This window comes from Anticarsia gemmatalis, chromosome 20 (assembly GCF_050436995.1).
Source record: "Anticarsia gemmatalis isolate Benzon Research Colony breed Stoneville strain chromosome 20, ilAntGemm2 primary, whole genome shotgun sequence".
In the NCBI taxonomy this organism is placed as follows: Eukaryota; Metazoa; Arthropoda; class Insecta; order Lepidoptera; family Erebidae; genus Anticarsia; species Anticarsia gemmatalis.
Genome location: NC_134764.1, coordinates 3,977,495 through 4,000,710, shown reverse-complemented (window position 1 = coordinate 4,000,710; position 23,216 = coordinate 3,977,495). Strand labels below are relative to the sequence as shown.

Genomic DNA, 23,216 nt, shown 5'->3' with positions numbered 1-23,216 from the left:
GTCTTCCAATCTCCTCCGCTACCCCGCCCTGCACTCCCCGCCCGCGCCCCGCCCTGTGATTTTCGGAGTGAGGGCAATTTTGTAAAAAAATAGTTAAACTAGAATTTTTATATGTTATTTGTTATAATTTGATTGTATTGTGTGTGTCCACCATGGACAAATGCGGAATCTGTCATAAACCCGCAGTTGTAAGTATATCTGCACTTGTTATATGCGTTGTCTCGAAATATTTCATCAATATTTTTTTTGTTTTCTTTAGGAGATTGTTATAAAAATAACGCCCCTAGTCATTGGGGCTTCTATCTTTTGCCAGTGGACTAAATTTTGTTATTGATTTAGTTCGTAATACATGAAAGGCAACGTAGAAATGTTAAAAAAACTTGACATTCGAAACCTGCCCGCGTATTTTTTTTATTCCTTTTATCGGACCGTCTGTTTTTTTTACGTCTGGCTCAGCGCAGTAAAAAACAACTAGCTCTTTTTTTTGTACTCGAATAGTGAACCTTGGCATAATACTATAGGATAGGTACCACCAATATGTACGTTTAAAATATTAATAGCTTTTCTTATATATATTTACTTTGTTTTTCATCATAAAACACGTATTTTTTATTACAAACAGGATATGAACTATGAGGAGATGAACTTACACAGTTAAATGTTTATGTAAACAACAACACATTCGCATAAACGTAATACAAAAGTTACCTATTGGTTATAAATTAACAATCACTTTAGATTATTCAGATAATATCAAATTATGAGTACAAAACTATATTTTGGTAATGCTTTTAACTCATTCTAGGTTTTGCTGTCTAGTTGTCCATTGTTTAAGAAAAGTCTAACATAGAACATTACTGTTTCAGCAGCTGTTTGAGACGGGGAAGGATGGCATGTATGCATGTTTCAAATGCCAGCCACTTGTGCCTGAAGTCACGATAGGAGACAGTGCTGAGCAGACAGTACCAAACTCTGCTGGGTCAAATGGAGAAGAGGTTTACATCTATTATTATTTATTTTAATTATATTATCATTGTGGGTTGAGACCATTATCTCATGACTTTTGACACTTAAATTATCATACTGGCATGTTTTGTTGATGGCTACTAGATTTAAAAAAAATAAATCTGCCACTGAATTTGATGTAGCCTACATTTTTTGCACAGATTTCAAGTCCTTTTTTATTATTAATTTTTTATTATTTGATACCATAATTGTTTTGCTACATCTTACTTAGACTGTAACATTCACTTAGACCTGTGGCTCCCAACCTGTAAAATCCTGAATTTTCTTACAATATTTATTGTAAATTTGTCTATAGCTAAAATATTTTAGAAATGGTTTGTTGTGACCAAAAGGTTGAGAGCCAGCCCCTCACTTATAAGAGTATATCTAAGTGGCACTGGTATAGGTCATCCTTATACTTGATTGAAATTACAGGATGGAGTTGATTCATCACTGTATTGTGGGATCTGTCACAAGTATTTTCAAAAAAATATGCAATTGCAGAACCATTTGCGCAATCACCGTGCTGAGAGACGCTTTGTGTGCACATACTGCAATAAAGGTAATTATTATTTTTATTTAATTAAATTATTGAATTTGTATAACTTTTCTTCATTCTATATATTTGAACACATGTACCTTTAAACGGCAAAGTCACATGTTGTTATTCTTTTATGAGTGCTAGTGTGGCACTTGAGGAAGCCATGGAGCAAAATGTAATAACTTGATGAATAAAATAGCTTTAGATATGAGAATTGTATCTTAAAACAACTTCCTATTATAATTTCAAAAAAAATATCCTTTCCTATAAACCTTTTTTTTATATTATTGTTACAGCTTTTTCCCAATCAAATAATTTGAGGGCTCATCTGCGTATCCATACTAACGAAAGACCATTTAAATGCTCTGAATGTGGGAAGGCATTTACACAGGTAAATTTTTCTTAATGTATTAAAATATTACTTCATAATTTTCTCTTAAAATACCTTTCACAAGTCAAATTTTATCCATTCATCTCCACAAACTTTTATATATTAGTATTTAATAGTATTGTAATTAATAAGAAATTTGGGTTCTTATGAATCACTGTGAAAGTGCATGGGGTAAATAAATAGCCAATTAAAAATGCGTCGTTTATACATTGTTTACTTTTAAATCGTTTATTATTTTTCAGGTGACTAATTTGAATAATCATGTCCGACTTCATACTGGAGAGCGGCCTTTCGTCTGTCCTGAACCTGGCTGTAATAAAGCATATGCACAGGTATAAAAATTTACTATTTCTATCTTGAAGAATATTATAACAAATATGTAAAAAGCATATTTTTATATCCATATTATTATGTTGGTTGCATTCAGGTGACGAATCTGAACCAGCACCGCAAACGTCACTTGAGCGGGCGCCCCGTGGAGTCCACGTACGACTGTACCGTGTGCGGACAACATTTCCAACAACGCAATCATATGTACAAACATAGGTGAATACTGTTACGTTTAAATTAAGTTAGACCTACAAATAGAAACGTACTTCAGACCTAGAAATCCTATCTAGATAGTTCTATACTATTTGGAGAGAGGTAATTCATTTTTGTTTATGTGTCAGGCGTGAGATGCACACGGAGGCGATGGCGCGGGGCGGCATGTGGCACTCGTGCGCCTCGTGCTCGCAGACCTTCCCCACGGAGCGCCACGCGCAGCGCCACGCCGCGCGGGAGCACCCGCCACCCGCGCCCGGCAACACGCAGGATGACGACGACGAACATGACGAGAACAGTGAGGATTGCATTATAACTAACCTACTAGACAGTATCTTAAATAATAAGTAGCGTATAGAATCTATACGCTACTTATTGTGTTGACACATACGATCTATAGTATAGATCGTATGTGGTGCTCATTAAGAATGTATGGTAACGTGTACGTGTGTCATCAGGCGGCACGTACACGTGCGTGTTCTCGACGTGCGGCGCGCGGCTGCGCTCGGCGCGCGAGCACACGGAGCACCTGCTGCAGCAGCACCAGCTGCGGGTCATGGCGCCCGCGCGCGCCGCCCCCGCGCCGCCGCGCCGCGGACGACCGCCCAAGGTGCGTGCTTACACGCTAACTTATCTTTAACAAAATAGTGAATAGTAGAAATGTGTTATAACCATATGTCACTTTATTTTTCAGATCTTGAAGGATCCCCTGGAAATAACGGAGAATGATTTCCATGAAGTAAGTAACCATTTTATGCGTATCTAAAACGAGCAAAATTTTGTTAAATACCGGTTTTTAAATTTAATTTGTTTTAATATTCTCTTGTTCCATCTTTCTTCCTGCGATGACAGCGACTAGTGAGATAAATTTATAAAAATCTAAATTATTAATTATATCTAGGTGAATTTTATGATATCTGATTAATGTGTGTTCTTTCGACAGGTCAAAATCACGAAGCAGTCTTCGCAGTACTTGCCGAAACTAAAAGTGCAGAGTTTATTCCAGTGAGTGGTGACTGTGCGGTTGTTGAACAGTGTCTGATATCGCGGGCGACACCACTGGGCATCGTTATATTCTCGATATAAATTAGGGCCAACTAGTTAAGTCAATTTTAAGCTCTAAACAGACTTGCTACTTTTTGTAACAGTTTGTTTTACTAACAGATACATGCAGAAATATTAGTGAAGAAAAGCTCAAACTTACTGAATCGGGAGATAAACTTATTGTATTTTTAACTGCTCATAGGCCTGTGACGTAACAATATTATTGTTTTCTTTTTTTTTTAACTTTTGTGATAATCAGCGTTTTGTTGGGTCCATACTTCCTCATACTCATGTAATCAAAAGTAACAAGCCTGTTTTGAGCTGTTATGCTTTGTACTTAAAATGGTTAAGTACCCTTGGACCCGCTTGTTTGCCCATACCTCTGGTGGGTCCACACACACCCTGGTGGTATACTGTGGCACTCACCAGTGATACAAACTTGAGGGTTCACCGGTAGTTTATTAAAATATATATTTTTATGCTTTGTTCAATCGCAAGTACATAAGATTTACTGCAATTAAATATCTATTAAAAAAGAATTATCATTTAAGTAAAAATAAAGATGCGGATTCTTATAAATGTAATGTTTTGTAATAGAGTTTTTAACAGGAATACAAATACGGGATGTAAAGTTTGTGATCTTCTAAAGCAGCCTATAAACTCACTATCTACCGGCGTGTGTTTACACGTAGAGTTGCGTGTTCATTATGGGACTAAGTTATAAACTCATAGTAGATGTACAGCCACAGAACTTCAGTGTCTAGATTTGAATACAGTTTGGAATAATTAGCACTAGTATTTGGTATAAGCCACTTATCTCTGTGATTGACTGTATTTGGTACTGCCGTCTGGTATTGATCATAGGAAGACAGTCTTCCTGTACATAGGTTTGCCGTAAAATAGCTGCAGTATAGCTCTATGTCTGCCAGCCAGGGATTGAAACGATATCAAATGTAAATGCCTGGAGTTAGATTCCCGTTTGGTCATATTTTTGACATGTTAAAATAGTTGTTTAACAAAAGTCTACATTATTAATGTAAGTGATAATAAATAAGTGCAATTTACTGTAACAAGTTTATTCATATTGTTACATTAGTGTAAGCATTAACTTTGAATATTTTATTTTATAACTAGTATCAACATGCAACAAGTATTTTGTAAGATATTCAGAGATCAGATAATTATATGAACAGTTTATTATTTTCACGAAGATCTACATTATACATAATATATTATATTATTATGATATCGTATGTTTCGTGCTTCTCACTAAACTCATTTATTATGCATAAATATATAATAGAAGACTGTGATGTGTGGATTTGAATTTGGCGAGATGTTTTATTGAAATATTTTATATTCGGCGACGAATTTATCGAGTATTTTTTCAGTATTATAATATAATGTATCATTATTTTGAAATTTAAAATTTAAGTTTATAAAAGTTAAAATCAAAACACTCACAGCGTATTGCGACATTTCTCATAAGATTATATTATTGGGACTGAGTTTGAATGTTGTACAAATGTATGGTCGATGGGGTATCGGGTTTTGAGTTTGAGAATATAGTTAAGTTATCAGAGATTATTCCACGATAAGCATATAGCAGCCATAGCGGCCACACGAGGACACACGTTTAACGATATGACGTGCAATATTAAAGTAATCACTTCTCCGCATGTACATAATGTATGTAGTTCAGATATATTTTATTTACAAGACGATTGTATTGTTACCTCGTAAGCTATGGTAGTGATAGGCTTATCTAGGACCGTATAGAGCTAGTGTAAACGCATTAGGATAAGGTGCAAATGTTCCTATGAGTGTATCAGAGTTGGTTCGATATTATCGGTAGATATGCACCGCGTGTGTACTCGACCATTTCAATATTTCTAGCCTTGTTAAGTGTCAGCATGTCGAAGATTTTTCTATTAACATACAATACAAATAATATTATAATAATAAAATATGCAAACACTAGAATCTGTTTTATTTTACATGTCTAAATTAGTAAGATTTGATGATGAATCCCTATATAAGATACGATCTACTAACCGACTAATATTGATGAAGGGGTACAGGGGTACTCATATAACAATTCACTGACTAATCGTAGTTTATTTTTTTATTTAGCCTGTTTCTATGTAGTTTAATTTACAAACATTTATTCCTCAAAATTACTACAACAGTTGTGCATAGTGCATGTCATTTAATACGTACTTCTAACACATTTCAAGTGCATGCTTTAAGATATTTCATACAAGCTGTATGTAGGCTCTTTCTCGATCATGCTTAAAAATTACTTGCATTATGTACTTAATATTATTAAAGTTTCGCATCAGCAACAAACAGCTATGTATTTTCTCACTTGTAATGTTCACATTTACTTCATAACCGAGAAAAGATTAACGAAGGCCGTTTGGTAGAAGCAAAGTTGAAAAGTAAAATAAAGTTGTATTTTTTTATATTTTGGTCGTTTCATATTTCGCAGTCAAAGATTTTAGCGGCGAAGAAAGATTTACTAGTATAACTGCATAAGCAATGAATAAGTACGTAGGCATGTACACAGACTTAAGGATACCTATTTACGGTCTGCTTTATAGATAATAACAATAATTCCGTTTTTAATCTTGCTTGTTTCAAACGAAGATTGTTTAATGAGAGGAAACAATTAATTATAACTCATCAGATCTGATGAATGTCGAATGACTGAGCAATAAGAACAGTGCGCTAAATACCACCACACTTATGACTAGGTAGGCATGTAAATGTATGAAAAGGCTAGCACTAGGATTGTTTCGTGCTATTCTATTTCTCACAGGAAAATGTTGGCGATGTTTCCACAGCCCGGTGCAATATCAGCTATAAGAACAATAATGATCACTTTATAAATACACAAACATTCATACATAAAGTCTTGTCTCTACACGCCTTGTGCCCATATGAGTAGGGAGATACCAAACAATAAACTTTTTAATACCTTTTCTAAATTTCTGGATGGTCACCTATTATTTTAATTGGCTACGCTATTGATGATGTAGGAACTACATAAGTAGGTACCTACTTGTTGGAACAATTGTAGCCGATAATTCGATAAAAACCGGTTATTCTAAAATTACCAACCCATAATTTTTGTTCACTGGAGAAGTCGTATTTGCCTACATAAAAGAGAGATTATTTTGGAGAAAAAATTTGGCATGTCCTTGTCCATTGCGTGTAAGATATAATTTGCGATGCGATTGATATGCTGGACCCAATGCGTTTTAGGCAAAATTATCGCTGCGATAAGTTGGTGGAAGCATCGCTATCACTGCATCATTAGAGTAGATAAGAAATGACCATCTAAGTAAGTAGGTTTAATACTTAAATTACTTAGGTACCTAATACCTACATATATACAAAGTCGTGTCTGTTAGCGAAAAGTTTGAAAATCTCTATCAATATTATCAGTACAAATACTTAAATTATCCTGAAAGTTTATGTAAATTGTTTGGATTATGATGATGATTGTTGAAGATGTGGAATAAAACTATGGCGCTGCGATCGTGTAACGAGTTCTGATGGAATAATGTCTGTCTGGATCACTTGTACCTACTAATAAGTAAATATGTAAAGTAGTCTGTTGTCCGTATAATATAAGTAATAATTTGGCTTCGTCAGACAATCGTAATTTTTGTAGAAAGTTTAACCTTTCCATCCCACCCCACTGTACCCAGATTGTACCTATAGCTTGAGTTACCTACGTGGGTAATGCAGGTATACGAATCCGATGAGTAGTACCTAGATATTATTATGCATTTCTTCTAGAGGCATAACAACGGCGGTACCTAATTAAACTTTATTAAGTTTTTTTTTATTATTTATTTTCGGATAGGTACCATATTCGAAAAAACCCAATAAGTCAATAACACCTCATTACCCGATCTGGCAATTGAATTCGGGTCGATCACAAGCATCGTTGTTTGATTGACAGAGGTGCACCAATTTGAAGCCTTTTTTTTTCACCATCCGATAAATTCAGTCGTTACACCGCATAAAATGACTCCCTGAACGCGGGAAAATTACTTGATTGAAACATTATCGAGGAACTTTTTGCTTTGTGCGTGTATTTTCTGAGCAGTGAGTAAGTATAAGCTGAGAGTAGGTGCAAAGTCGATCATTGTGAGTGGCGACTCCGAGGTGAGCACAAGTGAACAGTCAAGGCGGCCTTCTCACAAGGACACTGCTACACTGTTTTATTCTGCGCAGAAAAAAAGATATAAAATTCACGTGAGTAGCCTGCCTTTATATGTTTAAGTATTTTTTTATTGTTGAATAATTTACATAATTGATAGGTAGTTGAATACGCAACTAACTGGAATGTTGTCTATCAAAAGACGTTTTGGCTTGACTTTATTAAAGACTTATTTACTGTTATTGTATCCTTATAATATTTTTAGTATAATCGAACAAATCATTAATTTTCCCGTTTAACCAACATCAATGCTTGATTTACTCGCGCGCGGCGTATTCTACCAACCCCTTTCTGCCTCTCAGGTTAAACTTCAGATTAAAAAATTCAAGGGACTAACTTTATAAATGACGAACCATAATGGGTGTCCCTATTTCATACTCCTATGCTAACCATTTACCCCTTCGGGCATAGGTAATTGTTGTTATGTTTGTAATACTTGTCAATAAATAATGTGCCTGTGATGATATAGGTAGAACATGGAACGCTGGGTGGGCAAGACTGCAGTGGTAACTGGAGCAAGCGCAGGCATCGGTGCTGCCATTTGCGTGTCCCTGGCTGACGCGGGGGTTTGTGTCGTGGGACTCGCACGACGCCCTGAACGTATCGAAGTAAGTACTAGAACATCAAACATTGTTAGAGCTCTCTTGACGGCACGATAGAGATATCCCTGAGTCCATCACACTAGCCAAATTTAATATATAAAACTTAGCATCTCTTCGACAAGTGCTTAAAAGTTTAAAAATATAGGTACTAGGGTTAATCACAATATTTTGAGCCTGTAAACAGATTGGGAGGGTGTTTTTAGTTAGTTAGACCCATGGAAGTAATAATACTAACTTATTATTATTATTACTTCCATGGTTAGACCACACAGCTATCACTGCATAAGAAGAAGCCCGTGACCAGACTTGCAAGTTATCTAGGTGTTTCTTGACGATTCGGTCGGCGAATCGAGATCGAGTTCCTGATATTACTGGCTCTGTCGATCTCTATCTCAAGTGGTAGTTTACCTGACTGTCCAACAATTTCGTTTTGTTAAGGAATAACAATGAGTTATAAGTGGACTGTAGAAAGTCCTAACCGATACAAAAGTCACTGAAGAACGTGAATTTGTAATATAAGAATGCCCGTAATTCTAAAGCATGCATCTTGCATCTCGTCACAACTTCAGAAAAACAATTGAGATTAATTAAAATTGTTAAATAAAAAAAAAAATATTTTTACTTTTGTTTCAAGTACATATACAAATCACGATATAAATAAGTTTTGAAAATATTTAGTGGCCCGTATACTGATAAGATATTTTGAGAAAAAAACTTCTGTTTTTATTTGATGCACTTAAAATATTAAAATCGTGCACATTAAATCGCTTATTATTAATGTTTATTACCACAGATTAAGTGTAAATTAGGTATGACACCAGATTTTAATTCAATTAACGTAAAAAACTTAAGAAGTTCAAGTTCATTATCTTTAATGGAGAGTGAAGGTACTTAATTCATAAATTAGTTGCTGTTTTATTGTTTTTAGTACTTATTTTCTTGCCGGCTTTATGTGAATATTTAGTAGAATATAAAATCGTTTGATAAAAGTTAGTGTTTTATGCAATAAAAATTTATCTTGAGATGATTACTTATATTGATTACGTGCGGTTTGGATAAAATAAAAAAACTAAAATTTTCGAATGTATGATTTATTCAAATTCATTTACTTATAGTTTTTTTTCATGAAAGAGTAGTAAAGAACCTCAAAAACTTTTGCATTTAAACATTTTCGCAATATCTAAGTGGGTCAAGAATACAGCAAGAGAGAATTTGAATTAAGTATTTTCATACATTTATCTTGCTTATAAGAAACAAACTCTTTCATCACAAGATCGCCAATTTTGAGTCCCACTTTTCTTTTACGTTTCGTAGGTACACGAATAAGTTAAAAGAGAAATCGTTTAGAAATGTTCAATACAATCTTAAATTGTGTTGCATCTGTTTCATAAAATTCTTGTTGGTTAGCATAAACCCTGTAGTGATCGATAAGGTATAAATAAATAAATAACCTAAGAAAGTAAAGCTAGAGGTGAACATAGTACCTAAGTATATAGTGTTTTATGAAACAAGGTGCCGATAATTAGAGATTACCCTTCGGCAAACAGAAGTCATGGTCGTTTTTATTTTTGATACAATCACAATATTGGTTGTCGTCTTGTCGTTACATTGTAGGCTTTCTATTGAGGTTTCTAAGTTAAACTAATTAACGTATTTAAGAGTGCTAAACCGTGTGCACGCGTTGTGTTATGCATAGGTACTTTGAACTCAAAATCAAGGTTTGCTTTTTATCTCAGTAATTATACTACTTACTTGGCTTTGGACTGGTTAATACGTCCGCCGCTCGATATAAATATGTACCTTAACTTTAGCCAGAATCAAAATCAAAATCAAAATCAAATCATTTATTCATTTAGGTCAAGTGCTGACACTTATGATAGTCAATGATACAGAGAGTGAATTTACCGCCAGTTCGGAAGGTAGGGCCAATGAGAAGAGCTGGCGAGAAACTCCTGGCCTTTTTAATCATAATAATAATCATAACCTATTGTAAACCCTTTGGTTAATTGTCAGAACTGTGAACCATAGACCAAATAATGTTCTTGTTGTTATTAAATACCAATATTTTTTCGGCTATTCACGCTTCAGCAAGTTCTCTTTTTGTTTGGTTTTTGTATTGTAGGTACTTTTCCCGTTCTGGGTCATCAACCGATATTTGTAAAAAACCGGTAATCATTTTTTATTTAATGAATTAACAGAATTGAGTTATAATTGTATGACTCACATTCAAATAAATAACATGATAGACCGGTTTTTGAATACCTATATATAAACTTAAACATAGAACACTAAACTACGGTTTCACCATTTCCGAATAAATATATCCGTTAGCTGGTCAGATGGGACCTTTATTAGGTCTTTTCATACATCATTTTGTCACAAGATTAAGGGCCATTTCAAAGCTATTGGCCGTTGGCGTGAAAGTAACTGTGCTGAACTTGAGACATAGTAGTCAGAAAATAATCACATGTTTACATTAAAAAACTGTACCGTGATCCGAAGTCTAATTAATAATGAGATATGCCATTGCTTACGCTTCTATTTCCGTCTCTTTTCCTCTTATCGGCGTACATATTGCTATCCCTTTCGCACCTCCCTCTTCTATACCACCACCACCAAGAGGCTACGTGTAGTTTGAAACTCATTTTGCTCGGCATTGACGTTGTTGTTTTCGCTTCGAATAGACGTGCACTGGTGAGTGCTTTAGTATCCGTTATTTTAAATAAGTACTATTCAAATATTAAAAAAAAAAAAAAAGAAAAAAAACAGGAACCATAGTTATTTTCACTGTTGTAGAATAGACTGTTCCAAATTCAAATTACCCACATAACAAATAAGTTACTTACTTTACTTAACGATTCATACTTTATTATAAGTGAATAAGTCGTTCTATTACTTAATTCTTACACAGCCGAGATTGGGTAAGTGTTTGTTGATTATACCAGTGTACAAATACATAGCGTCTCGTTTTTATTTCCTCGTGTGTATTTTATGGTTAATAGTTTGATATAACGGTGTGACCGTTCGTGTATTACTTAGAAATTCTCGTTCTTATTTTGAATATGTATTACATATTTTGCTGTAATACCTATTTAGCTATTTGTAATTATGATCGTTGAACCCTAATTTAACATTTATTTTAGCTGGATTTTTCTCAATATGAATGATCAAGCTAGTGAAAGTGTTCAAGTACAAACACGTGGTAGTGCCAAACGAAAACGTCATGATAGATTGTCTGAGTCTTCATCCGAAGGTGGTAGCTCAAGCAGTACGAGTAGTTCTAACACCAGTTCTTCTCCTGCAAAGCGTTCAAGGCGTCACCGACGCAAACGCAGACATCGTACAAGTAAAAACGTGAAACTAGATAAATTGATTGAAGAAATTAACGATCTTAAATCTAAGTTTAACGGGCCTAGCTATTCTTCTTCTACCCGCGATCACGAGTTTGACGATGATTTTTATATAGAAAATAATGTAAGCGGGAACTTATATGAACTTAATGAGAATGAACAAGAGTTTTCGCTTTCCTTGGCTACAAAATTGAAAGATTCGGATGTACTGAAAACCCCGCCGTCTTACTTGGAGTTCTTAAAATCTTTTCAACGGTTGGACGATGGCGAATGGCAAAATGTAAGATATGCAGAGGTGCAGAAAAACTATTGTCATTCTCCTGGTTTCACTAAACTCGAGGCAAATGATGAAATTAAACGATATGATACGTCTCGCGCAACAGCTAACGCTGACAAAGCTTTTGCATCTATTAGTTTTGCATTAATCAAACAAAAAGATATTCTTGAAAAAGAACTGCGTGATTTTCTTTCCTGGGCAAAGGCTACGCCTGACCTGAACTATAACGAAATACACCAAAAAATTGAAAACATTTTTGTAAACGGGGACTTTTCCAAAGTTTCTAATGATGCTCTACAGTTGGTCTGCGGCCACAGAGCAGAGGTCATTCAACATAGAAGGGAAGCTATCTTAGCTTCAGTTAGGGACCAGTTGCATAAAAGTAAATTACGCAAGATACCTCCATCGTGCAGTAATCTTTTTGACGCGGAAAGATTTTCGGCTGCCTTAGAAAAAATTGGGGACTTGCGAAAAACCTTTTGGCCTCCCCATAGAGACCGCGTATCTGCTTCGCAGTCCGGTCCGATGGCATCTACTTCAGCTACCGCTACAGCTCCGAGACACAATCAACCTGCGTACAGATCAAATCACGCACTACCTGCTCATACTAGCGGGTCTCGTGGTACCTTAAACTCTAATAAGCCCTTTCGAGGTAGAGGAGCTGGACATGGCAAGAGAAATGATTATCGACAAGCACCATCAAAGGGTACACGTAATAAGTACCACTCTCCCTCATCCCACCGGGATAGGAGAGGAAATCGGAAATATTGACTCGCCGAGTCCTTTCCGTGCGGGGCAACTGACGCTCTACCAAAAGAGGTGGGAAGAAATGGGGGCGCCCACGTACATTCTCGACATAATTTCACGTTACCGTATCCCATTCTTGGACCGACCTCCTCTTCATTTACCAAATCTATACAACAGCCTGCAGGCGACTCCAGAAAGCACAGAAATGACAGCAGTCATAGAAAAAATGAAGGCAGAGGGGGTGCTGGTACCAGTTTCAGTTTCTCAGAGCTTTCTGTCCCGCATGTTTCTAGTCCCAAAAGCAGATGGGACAATGAGACCTATCTTCAATCTGAAACATTTAAACCATTATGTCTCGACAACTCCTTTCAGACTAATAAATGTTCACAAAATTGTCTCCTTCATACAACCAAAAGACTGGCTAGTGAAAATCGACATTTCCCAGGCGTATTTTCACTTATCGGTAAGCGAAAGTCACCGGCGGTTTTTACGCCTGCTGTATCGCAACCAACTCTTGGAAATGACTTGCTTGCCCTTCGGGCTGAGTTCTGCTCCAAAGACATTTGCCTCCCTCAGCAACTGGATAGCTCAGTTGTTGCGACAAATGGGAATCAGAATCCTTGTCTATCTAGACGATTATTTGCTCGCAAACACCAATGTTACGACTCTAAAGGAGCACACGGATATAACTTTAAATATGCTGCTTTATCTAGGCTGGAAAATAAACTTCGCAAAATCCGTACTCGTTCCAAGCAAAAGCATAGAGTACCTGGGTGTTGTTTGGGACCCATGGTCCAATTGCAAGATTCTTCCGCTAGCAAAACGTCTGAAAATACGAGCCTTAATCTTAAAGATCTTGGAATCTCATTCTCATGTAACCAAAATAACAGATCTCCAGAGCCTAATAGGAATGTTGAATTTCGCCAGTTTTGTAATTCCTCAAGGAAGGCTCAATTACCGTCAACTTCAAACGCTGACAATCTCTCATCACCGCCGCAAATTGAAAACTGTAATTTTAAACAAGGAGTCGAAAATGGACCTCGAATGGTGGCTCAACCACCTCAAAGAGAGCTCACCGATACAAATTTTACAACCCACACATTTTATGGTCACAGATGCTTCAGCCCACGCGTGGGGTGCTCAAGTAAACAACTTGAAACTTTCAGGAAATTGGTCACCTACGGAGATAGGCATGCATTCGAACATGAAAGAACTCCTTGTGGTACAAAAAGTTTTACAAGAGCAAGGTCCGAGCCTCCGGTCAACATCTGTCCATTTGCAGTGCGACAACAAAACTGCGGTGTCTTACCTTCGCCACGAAGGAGGGACAAAATCTCTAGATCTATTGGACGTGACCTACAAAATTTTTCAATTACTGAACGAGTACCACATAGATCTAACAGCGTTTCATATTCCTGGATTATACAACGCCGAAGCCGATCGACTCTCTCGCTATCGGATTGCGCCAGAGTGGCACCTCTTACCTCGGGCGACAATGCTAATTTTCGCCAAATGGGGCAGGCCGCTCATAGACCTATTTGCAACGCGTTTGACACGAGTGGTCACCAAGTATTGCTCTCTAGACCGCAAGGACTCGAAAGCGGAATTTCACGATGCCCTATCACAAACATGGGACTATCCACTTGCTTGGGTTTTTCCCCCTCCTTATCTAATACCGAAAGTCCTGCAACATCTACATCATTGTCGCGGGATTTACCTTCTGGTAACACCTCGGTGGGACAAAGTCTTTTGGCGACCGGACCTACGCAGCAGGTCATTGTCGGCCCCTTGGACGATTCGGAACCTTCGCAGAGTTCTAGTGGACGTCTCAACCGGTCTCCCTCCTCAGAACGTGGACAAAATGGAGCTGGAAGTTTGGAGGTGTGGGGCTGGCGTGATGCACTAAGGGGCTGGACTCCAGCACAAAGAGATATATTATTTAATAGCTGGCGCCCATCAACATTGAGGACTTATAAACCTGCGTGGTCGCAATGGGTTAAATGGACAAAAGAGAACAATATTTCTAACAGCAAGCCCTTAGGTTCGGATCTGGCTCGATTTTTGGCTGATTTATTCTATAAAGAGAAGTTATCTTATAATACAATCCTGGTTTACAAGTCTGCTGTTTCTACGCTGTGCGATCCAGACCAATCTGAACGCCTCAGTAATCATCCTTTTGTCAAGCGAATATTGAAATCAATTGCTCTATTAAAACCAACCCCGGCAAAGCCTCCGGTGTGGGATGTTGACCAGGTGATTAAATATTTGTCGCAAACTGATCCTTGTACAAATAGCCTCTACCAAGTGTCTAGGAATACGGCCGCTATTTTACTTTTGTATTCGGGAAGAAGAGTACACGATTTAACGCTCCTTCAGATAAATCCTGAAAACTGTATAGTTAACAATGATCATATTATTTTATGGCCAGTATATGGTTCGAAAACTGATTCAGTCAATTATCGTCAATCCGGTTGGAAACTTATTGAATACCCTGCCGTTATGAGCTTGAATCCTGTTCATTGGATCAAGCGTCTAATTGAAATAGGTCAAAACAAAAGGGAATCTATTAATTGTAAAAGTCTTTTTATTACCACTTGTGGTCAAACAAAACCAGCGTCAAGGGTTGTGATTTCTAACTGGGTTAAGAAATTATTAAACGATGCTGGAGTAGAAGCATCAGCTGGTAGCTTTAGGGCTGCCGTTGCCTCTAAAAGTTGGATTGAGAATACACCTGTCGAAGAAATACTCTCCAGAGGCAACTGGAGATCACAAAAAACCTTTAAAAAATTCTATTGCAGGCAAATAGCTCAATCAAATGAATCCAGTTCATCAATGAGAAATGTAATTTTTCAAGCTGTTTAAGTTGATCCTAGTAAACTTATTTATCAATCTGCTCCCACCGTTTTAAGTTATGTACCTATATACTCAAGAAAGTTGTTTTGATTACTTGTTTTGTTCTGGAATTATTGTTATTTTAATAAACGGCTTTTCTTCTATTAAAAGATTTTTTTTTTTTTTTCATTTTTTCATTGATAGTTCAAATCTTCTATAACTATCACATTTCTACACACTATTAACTATCCAGTCACATTAACGTTGTTCACCACCACCACCAGGCGATAACAAACATCTCTCATTATTAATTAGACTTCGGATCACGGTACAGTTTTTTAATGAAGACGTTTTACCTGAAAATAAAACGTTTATTAAAATACTTACCTGATCCGAAGTCTAATATTTTAAAATTCTGCCTGGTGGCACTGCAAAAACAACCAACGTAATGCCGAGCAAAATGAGTTTCAAACTACACGTAGCCTCTTGGTGGTGGTGGTATAGAAGAGGGAGGTGCGAAAGGGATAGCAATATGTACGCCGATAAGAGGAAAAGAGACGGAAATAGAAGCGTAAGCAATGGCATATCTCATTATTAATTAGACTTCGGATCAGGTAAGTATTTTAATAAACGTTTTATTTTCAGGTAAAACGTCTTCATTAAACATTATTATAATAAGGTATTCCTCACGGGACATTGAAATACTGAAACTCTACCAAGTAATTTCTGGCTGATTAATTGAATTGTTTATAATTTTCTTTGCTGGAAGTACAGCAAAGAAAATTATAAAACAGCTGTTTTAATTTGTTTTTTTATGATGTGTTTGTTTGTAACAGGCATTGAAGTCACAAGTCCGCGGCAAGGGCAAGATAGTGTCTCGTAAATGTGACGTGTCGGATCCGGCGACGGTGGCCGCCACGTTCAAGTGGATCGACGAGACATTCGGCGGAGTGCACATCTTGATCAACAACGCCGGAGTGTTCTACAATGGCGGCTTCACGGGTCAGTTGCACTTGTCTACTAAACGCTTATGATTTAACACAATTTTAATAGAACATGCCGTGGGCTCTCAATATTCGTGGACCTTTCTAGAAAAAACTAATTTTGCGACCCCTTCTACTCGATATTGATATATTTTGTTTTTTTTATTACCATTTGTTTTTGGACTCACTGCCGCCCCTCATGCTTCAGCGCTCACTAGGGGGCGGTATGACCAAGTTTGGGAACCTATGCTTTATACGGATATTTTTAATAAGTAGTTATGTAGAGTCCATTGGCTGTAAAATTCCACATCACTTTATCGCATAGAAGCCTAGTTCTTAAGTTAAATGTGCCTCAATAGGTGGTAATTTATGTCATGAGTATTTTAAATGTTATAACCATAACTGTCGATATTAATAATTGAACCTCAGTTAACAATTAACTGCAAGTTTGTTGTATGTATGTGTACCTAGTAAACAGATAAAGGAAATCGCTGTACGTAGGTACTTACGTGGTGAACGTGCTGTCTGCAAGGTCTTTTAGTTTCTTTAATATCTGGTGGTTCCGTAATCAAAGATCGTGAACGTAAGTAAGTAGTTTAAGTATTTACAAAGTCCAAATTGTTGTAGATGCAGCCAAACAAGTTGAAAAACGCAGTTTAGGTTCGTTAAAAATGCGACTGCACCAGATTAGTTTAGATCTCCCGATCGGTAGAACAATCAACCAAGAGTCCTCTGCCTTGAAACACCTAGTTTTGTTCAAGTTATGTGTCCCCTCTGCAGACTAACAGCTTCTGGCTAAAGTTAAGATAATGAAAAGATTAAGATAGGACAAAGTAGTTGTAGATATACAAAACAAATATTGTTCTAGCTCATTCAGGTCTATTATTTACAATCTTGTTCATGTTTACTAGCAATTATACTATTATGTACCTACCATTAAAGGTAGTATTTAAGTACTTAGTTAGGTACATTGTATCTATTAGCTCTGTACGCCTTTGTCTTTTTGCTATGCTAATGTAAGCGTCTTATGCAATATACATTTTATCAAAATGGAAGATAAAATTGTACCACAGAAATATTTATTTCTGTAAATATACATATACCACATTAGCACAAACCTATCTATCATGCTTGTTACTATATGCAAATTTGTTTATGTTAATTCAGAGGATTTTTGGGACACTGGTATGTACATACATACATAATATCACGCCTGTTATACCGGAAGGCTCAGGCAGAATTGTATAAAATACACCCAAGTTACGTTATTTACAATTTTATTTCTATGTACGTGCGTTTTTTTTTAAGTAATCGGGAGTCGTAGGTACATAGCATACAAGGGTTTGTATAATTTTCCGACGACATACATACACAATATCATGCCTTTTTCCCATAGGGGCGGGCAGAGACCAATGAACGCCACTTGGTACGATCCTTACTCATTAAAATGTTTCCACGTGAAGTGTGCACAGAGTTCAGGCCGAATGCACTTATTTAGTGTGATTATAGTAGTTAGAATGTATTACGGTGTATTCTTTCAGATGTCGGCAACGATATGATAAGCGAGAAGGACATGCTGGCGACGCTGGACATCAACGTGAAGGGCACCATGTTGTGCGCGCGCCACGCCGTCAACATCATGAAGAAGCGAGACATCGCTGGACATGTCGTCAATATCAACAGGTACCGTACCAGTCCGTACCACCACTGATAGATAGCAAGCAGTTGGCTCCAAAAAATCGTTAAACTAAGTATTTAAAAACGTTAAAGCCTATTTATTACGAAATTTTAATAAATATCTAAACTTAATCAGGTTAGAATGGTTGAAATTCAACATCTCAATCGACGTTAAATGTTTTTACGATTGAATAGTACTCTTATGTATAGTTCAGTATATAATGAGGTTTATGATTTCGATCCGTTAAGATTGATTATGTTCAGAGACTTTTGGAGCTGACTGTACTCTAGACACCATTGTATTCATTGTACTCCACTATTGCTTTCATTCTTGTGATATCATGAGATATAATCGTCCACTGAAAAATTGAATTCAAGTATGTATTAATTTATCTATGATGAAATTTTGTGTTTCGGTATTCTGCCAACTAAAGTAAAAGTATAATGTAGCCTTGCATGACCCAGGTTTTTTTCTGATTGCAATTCAGTTTCCTCATATCAGAATTGATTAACTGACTTTTATTAATTTGAACGCTATTGTCCAGTAATAGTACTTACGAAAACACGCACTCTTGAAATACACGTTACAATATAACGTTATATTCGGTTATCCATACTATATACTATATATACTATATATACTATAATAATATTATAAATGCGAAAGTAACTCTGTCTGTCTGTCTGTCTGCTACTCAATCACGCCTAAACTACTGAACCAATTTGCATGAAATTTGGTATGGAGATATTTTGATACCCGAGAAAGGACATAGGCTACTTTTTATCCCGGGAAATTGACGCATTTCCCGGGAAAATTCAGGTGGCGAACGAAGTCGCGAATAATTAATACTATAATTACATTGAATTAACAACATTCCGTTGTCATGGCAACCGTTTTAATGACGGATATGCCTTATCGCGACTTCGTTATATTAAGGGATATAAATTATTTTGAGAATATTTTTCGTGAAAAAATCATATTTTGTATCATCACGCTACGACCAATAGGAGCAGAGTAACAGTAAAAAGTGTTACAAAAACGTGGAAAATTCTGACCCATTCTCTCTTATGTGACGCAAGCGAAGTTGCGCGGGTCAGCTAGTATGAAATATGTACATTGTACCTACATAAATTATGTATTTACATATTTATATTTTTTTAAGAACTGTACAATTTATTGGAATCAGAAATGAACTTAAGAGTGCCGCCACTTTATATTCGTAAAACTTTCATAAATGCCTATGCCTATTTAAGTAATATTTTCGAAATTTCCATCGTTGAATGTGATAATAAAGTAAAGTCGCCTTTATGTTAAACAGCGCACGTACCTAAGTCAATTGATGTGATTATCTCACGGTATAGTTTATTGTACCTCCGACAATAAAACTTGACAAACAGGTCTTGTAATTATAGAATTTTTATCGACATTAATGACTAAGTATGTATAGTCGTTTGTGTAGGTCATCTTGGAAATCACCGAAATACCAATCTGATTTAAATAGTATTTGGTAAGCTATTATAGTCTGACAACTTACTTAGTAGAGAAACTTGGCATGCACGGTTTATCTAGATTATAATATATGCATAATTCTGTGTATGTTCGAAATAAATAGCTATATCAATCAGACCACATACATAAGCCTATATAGGTCATCGATGTTCCAAAAATTTAATGTAGCTTAGCTTGTCCCCGTAAGGGGTTGTCCATTAATCACGTGAGGCTTGAAAGGGGGGGGGGGGAGGGGTTTGATAAAAATCACGAAAATAACACAAGGGGGATAGGGGGTGTAGTAAGATATCTCGTGTATTTATTTTTTCGTCCAACGCGCTACAAGGTAAGGTAAGGTAATACCTTACAACCTACTAAAAATACACGTGATGTTAAGAAGGGGGAGGGGTGGTGGTCTTAAACCTCACTACGTATCACCAATGGGGGAGGGGGGGTTAAAAAATGCTAAAAAAAGATCACGTGATTAATGGACAACCCCTAAGCTGCTAACCTATGCATACAGTTTTCTCCACTTAGTTGTTGAACTAAAGAATTAAGCTTAGAGCATAGTAACTACGCTAATTTGTCTCGAGACCAGTGTGAAAGATCATGGTTGTTTCATTGTTCGCAGCATCGCCGGGCACTACATCCCAAGCGCGCCGATATTCAACATGTACCCGAGTACCAAGTACGCCGTCACCGGCTTCACGGCTGGACTCCTCAATGAGCTGGTCTCACACAAGAACAGGACTAAAGTTACTGTAAGTTGGAAATCTGTCTGCTTCATGGACTAAGTTCACAACCATGTTGGTCCAACACCTATAATCTAATCTATTCGATCAGTAACATAATATTACCGACTAACTTGAAAGTAAGAGGAAATTTACTGAAAATTTAAAGCTCTGTCTATGGTGCAGTACCTATAGTTTAGTAAGATGGTCGCCACGCGACTATCACTACTCTAGGGGAGATCGTGGACTCGATTTCCACTCTCAATTTGGTTGGGGTCTGGTTGTATTATTATAATATGAACTCTTTTATAAATAATGATTAATTTGCTTTTTGCTCCAATGTTTGTCAGAGTTTGTCCCCCGGTCTGGTGATGACGGAGCTGGAAGGTGTGTCGGACTACAAGGACATGAACCTGCCTGCGCTGCAGCCCCAAGACGTCGCCGACGCCGTGCTCTACGTGCTGTCCACGCCGCCTAGTGTCAATGTTAGTATCCAGTACTTCGTATTAGTTTGTACCAATATTTGTAGTGCTACTGTAGTACTGTAGTTTTATAGAAGACTAGTGGACGTGCGCGTCTTTGCTCGTGTATAAGTTAGGGGTTGGCGTCTAGTTTTCTTCCAATACGAAGTGTGAACCCCTATTTAAAGAAGGATTACTAAAAATCCCTTATGCCAGAAGGTGGCTACAAACACTCGTTCAAGTCCAAATTTCATATTTTATATATAGTTAAGGCTAATTAATTTTATAAACAAAACAAGTAATTCTATATGTATAGATTTGCAATAATAGTTTTTAATGACCGGTGTTCAATGACAATTTGAACTATTAGATTACGCTTGTTTTTTTTATTCCTAGGTACAAGTAGCGTAGTCTCTTCGGTTTAGTTAGTTCGTTGCTAGTTTTAATAAGTCTTATAACTTAAGTGCTCAGTTGATATAAAAACTAATTTATTTTTCAGATCGATGAACTCACCATGACTTCTGTGACTGAGAAGAGACTGTAAAAGACCAATGTACATTATGTACAGCGACATTACATTAAGTAAAGGCACTAAATTGACAAAATTAATTGCGAGCAATTGGGAGAAAGTGATGGAGTTCTTTGTTGGCATTTAACGTCAGATCTTTGGTGTTCAATGAAGGTTGGCCGAAGAATTTGTAGGGGGAAGGGGGGTTTGAAAAAATAAATTAGTTGTTCAATAAGTGTGGCGTTTGACTTTGTTTTTAAACCACATATTTCTTTGATCATGGGTACTCTTAGTATTTCAATCTTTGTGTGTCTGAATATAGCTGCAAGCTGCTGATAGGAAGTTAAATAATAAAGTCTAAACACAAAAGATTTATATAATCTAAACACAAAAAACTTTGAAGGGGAGTGCAGATAAATGAGGTGTGTCGGGATTGGGATGAGACGTTTAGGTATGGTACAAATGCAAAATTTTGTTATTAAAATACACAGATGTTTAAACGAATTAATATATTTTTCGGACCAATAGACTCACTATTCACTCTATCACTTCAATAGACACATTATGGCAACGTTTTACTTAATACATACAAATATGGCTAAAAAATACATTTAACGACAATCAGTCAATTCTATTGGGTACTAGTTGAGCCTGATGACGCGAATCCGATCATGTTGGTACCGAACTGCAGCATGGCTCGGAGAATGTCCATCTTGAGCGAGCGGAAGGGATGCGCAGTCGCCGTCGACGTAGAGTCCTTCTGCGCCTGAAATATTATGTAAAAACCATTAAATATAAAAAAGTAAAATTAGTCCATTGAAATGTTACATGAGTTTTACATTTCTTAGAGGACGCAATTTTATTTTTGACACATGTCATGTGGGGCGGGTCAGTCGAAGCTTAACTTGAAGTTTGTGGGGTCGTCATCCTTGTCCCTCGGCCGCTATCTTGGAAAAGGGGATGGAAAAATTTTTTCGCTATATCTCGGAAACTATGCCTCTCACAATAAAATTGTAGAAGCATAATTTGTAGCAAATTATTTTGCCCACAAATATGTTTAATAACTTCTTTAATTGTTAATAATATTTAGGGCAAAAAGTTATTAAACATATTTGTAGGCATTGTAACATTTCAATGGACTAGATAGTTGACAGGTTGACTGCTATTCAGATCAGATTCAGATACTCGAAAAGACAAGAAAAATTAATGTAAGAAATGAATATAATCGACGGCCTCCGTGGTGCAGTGGTTAAGGTAGTCGCCATGCCACTACTATATAGTGAGTCGAGAGTTGTGGGTTCGATTACAACACGGAACAAAATATATTCGTGCGAACTTCATAGCTTAGTTGTTTTTGAAAAAGGCCCTTTTTAACCGACTTAAAAAAAGGGGTGAGGTTCTCAATTCGCCGGCAATATTTTTTGGTAATAAATCTGTCACAACTGCTTCTAATTATAATAGATGAACAATTGTATCCTTAGGGCGCGCTCCCACTATGTCGTGACGACAGATTATCGTGTAGTTTTAAGTGTCGTGTATTTAAATGGAGGTGTTCACATATACTACACGACTTACTGTCGTCTACGACATTTTTTTTTGCAGTGACGACAGATTATCGTGATAGTGGGGACGGCTAGCACGACAGTCGTAAAACGATAAAAAATCGTTGGATTTGTAGCTTGCTAATGATGTGCAAACGATATAGCGTAGTCACTACACGATAACAGTTTATGACGACAAACAGTCGTTATAATGTGAACAGCTAGAGACGACATTTGAACTACACAAATAGTTGTGTAGT

General features: G+C 36.7%; 2 protein-coding genes across 6 annotated transcripts; both read left to right on the top strand.

Moving 5' to 3' along the window:
• Window positions 1-38: 38 nt before the first annotated feature.
• Window positions 39-5,501, top strand: LOC142981665 (uncharacterized). Of its 4 annotated transcripts, none has more exons than XM_076127714.1 (10): window positions 39-188; window positions 870-995; window positions 1,510-1,567; window positions 1,843-1,937; window positions 2,180-2,269; window positions 2,365-2,483; window positions 2,609-2,778; window positions 2,939-3,090; window positions 3,175-3,219; window positions 3,424-5,501. In XM_076127714.1, exons 1-10 carry the CDS (start codon window positions 153-155, stop codon window positions 3,487-3,489), a joined length of 957 nt encoding a protein of 318 aa, XP_075983829.1. In that variant the 5' UTR covers window positions 39-152; the 3' UTR covers window positions 3,490-5,501. The 4 variants fall into 4 exon arrangements, with proteins under 4 accessions (XP_075983829.1, XP_075983827.1, XP_075983828.1 ...); XM_076127712.1 differs by having other exon boundaries at window positions 1,441-1,567; XM_076127713.1 differs by having other exon boundaries at window positions 867-995.
• Window positions 5,502-7,640: 2,139 nt separating this feature from the next.
• Window positions 7,641-21,650, top strand: LOC142981603 (farnesol dehydrogenase-like). Of its 2 annotated transcripts, XM_076127618.1 has the most exons (7): window positions 7,641-7,793; window positions 8,228-8,366; window positions 16,403-16,568; window positions 18,091-18,232; window positions 20,347-20,476; window positions 20,797-20,931; window positions 21,407-21,650. In XM_076127618.1, exons 2-7 carry the CDS (start codon window positions 8,235-8,237, stop codon window positions 21,449-21,451), a joined length of 750 nt encoding a protein of 249 aa, XP_075983733.1. In that variant the 5' UTR covers window positions 7,641-7,793; window positions 8,228-8,234; the 3' UTR covers window positions 21,452-21,650. The 2 variants fall into 2 exon arrangements, 1 of the variants encoding a protein (XP_075983733.1); XR_012959942.1 differs by lacking the exons at window positions 7,641-7,793; window positions 8,228-8,366; window positions 18,091-18,232; ... (1 more) ...; window positions 20,797-20,931; window positions 21,407-21,650 and adding an exon at window positions 10,515-16,180 and having other exon boundaries at window positions 16,403-16,538.
• The last annotated feature ends 1,566 nt before the right edge of the window (window positions 21,651-23,216 follow it).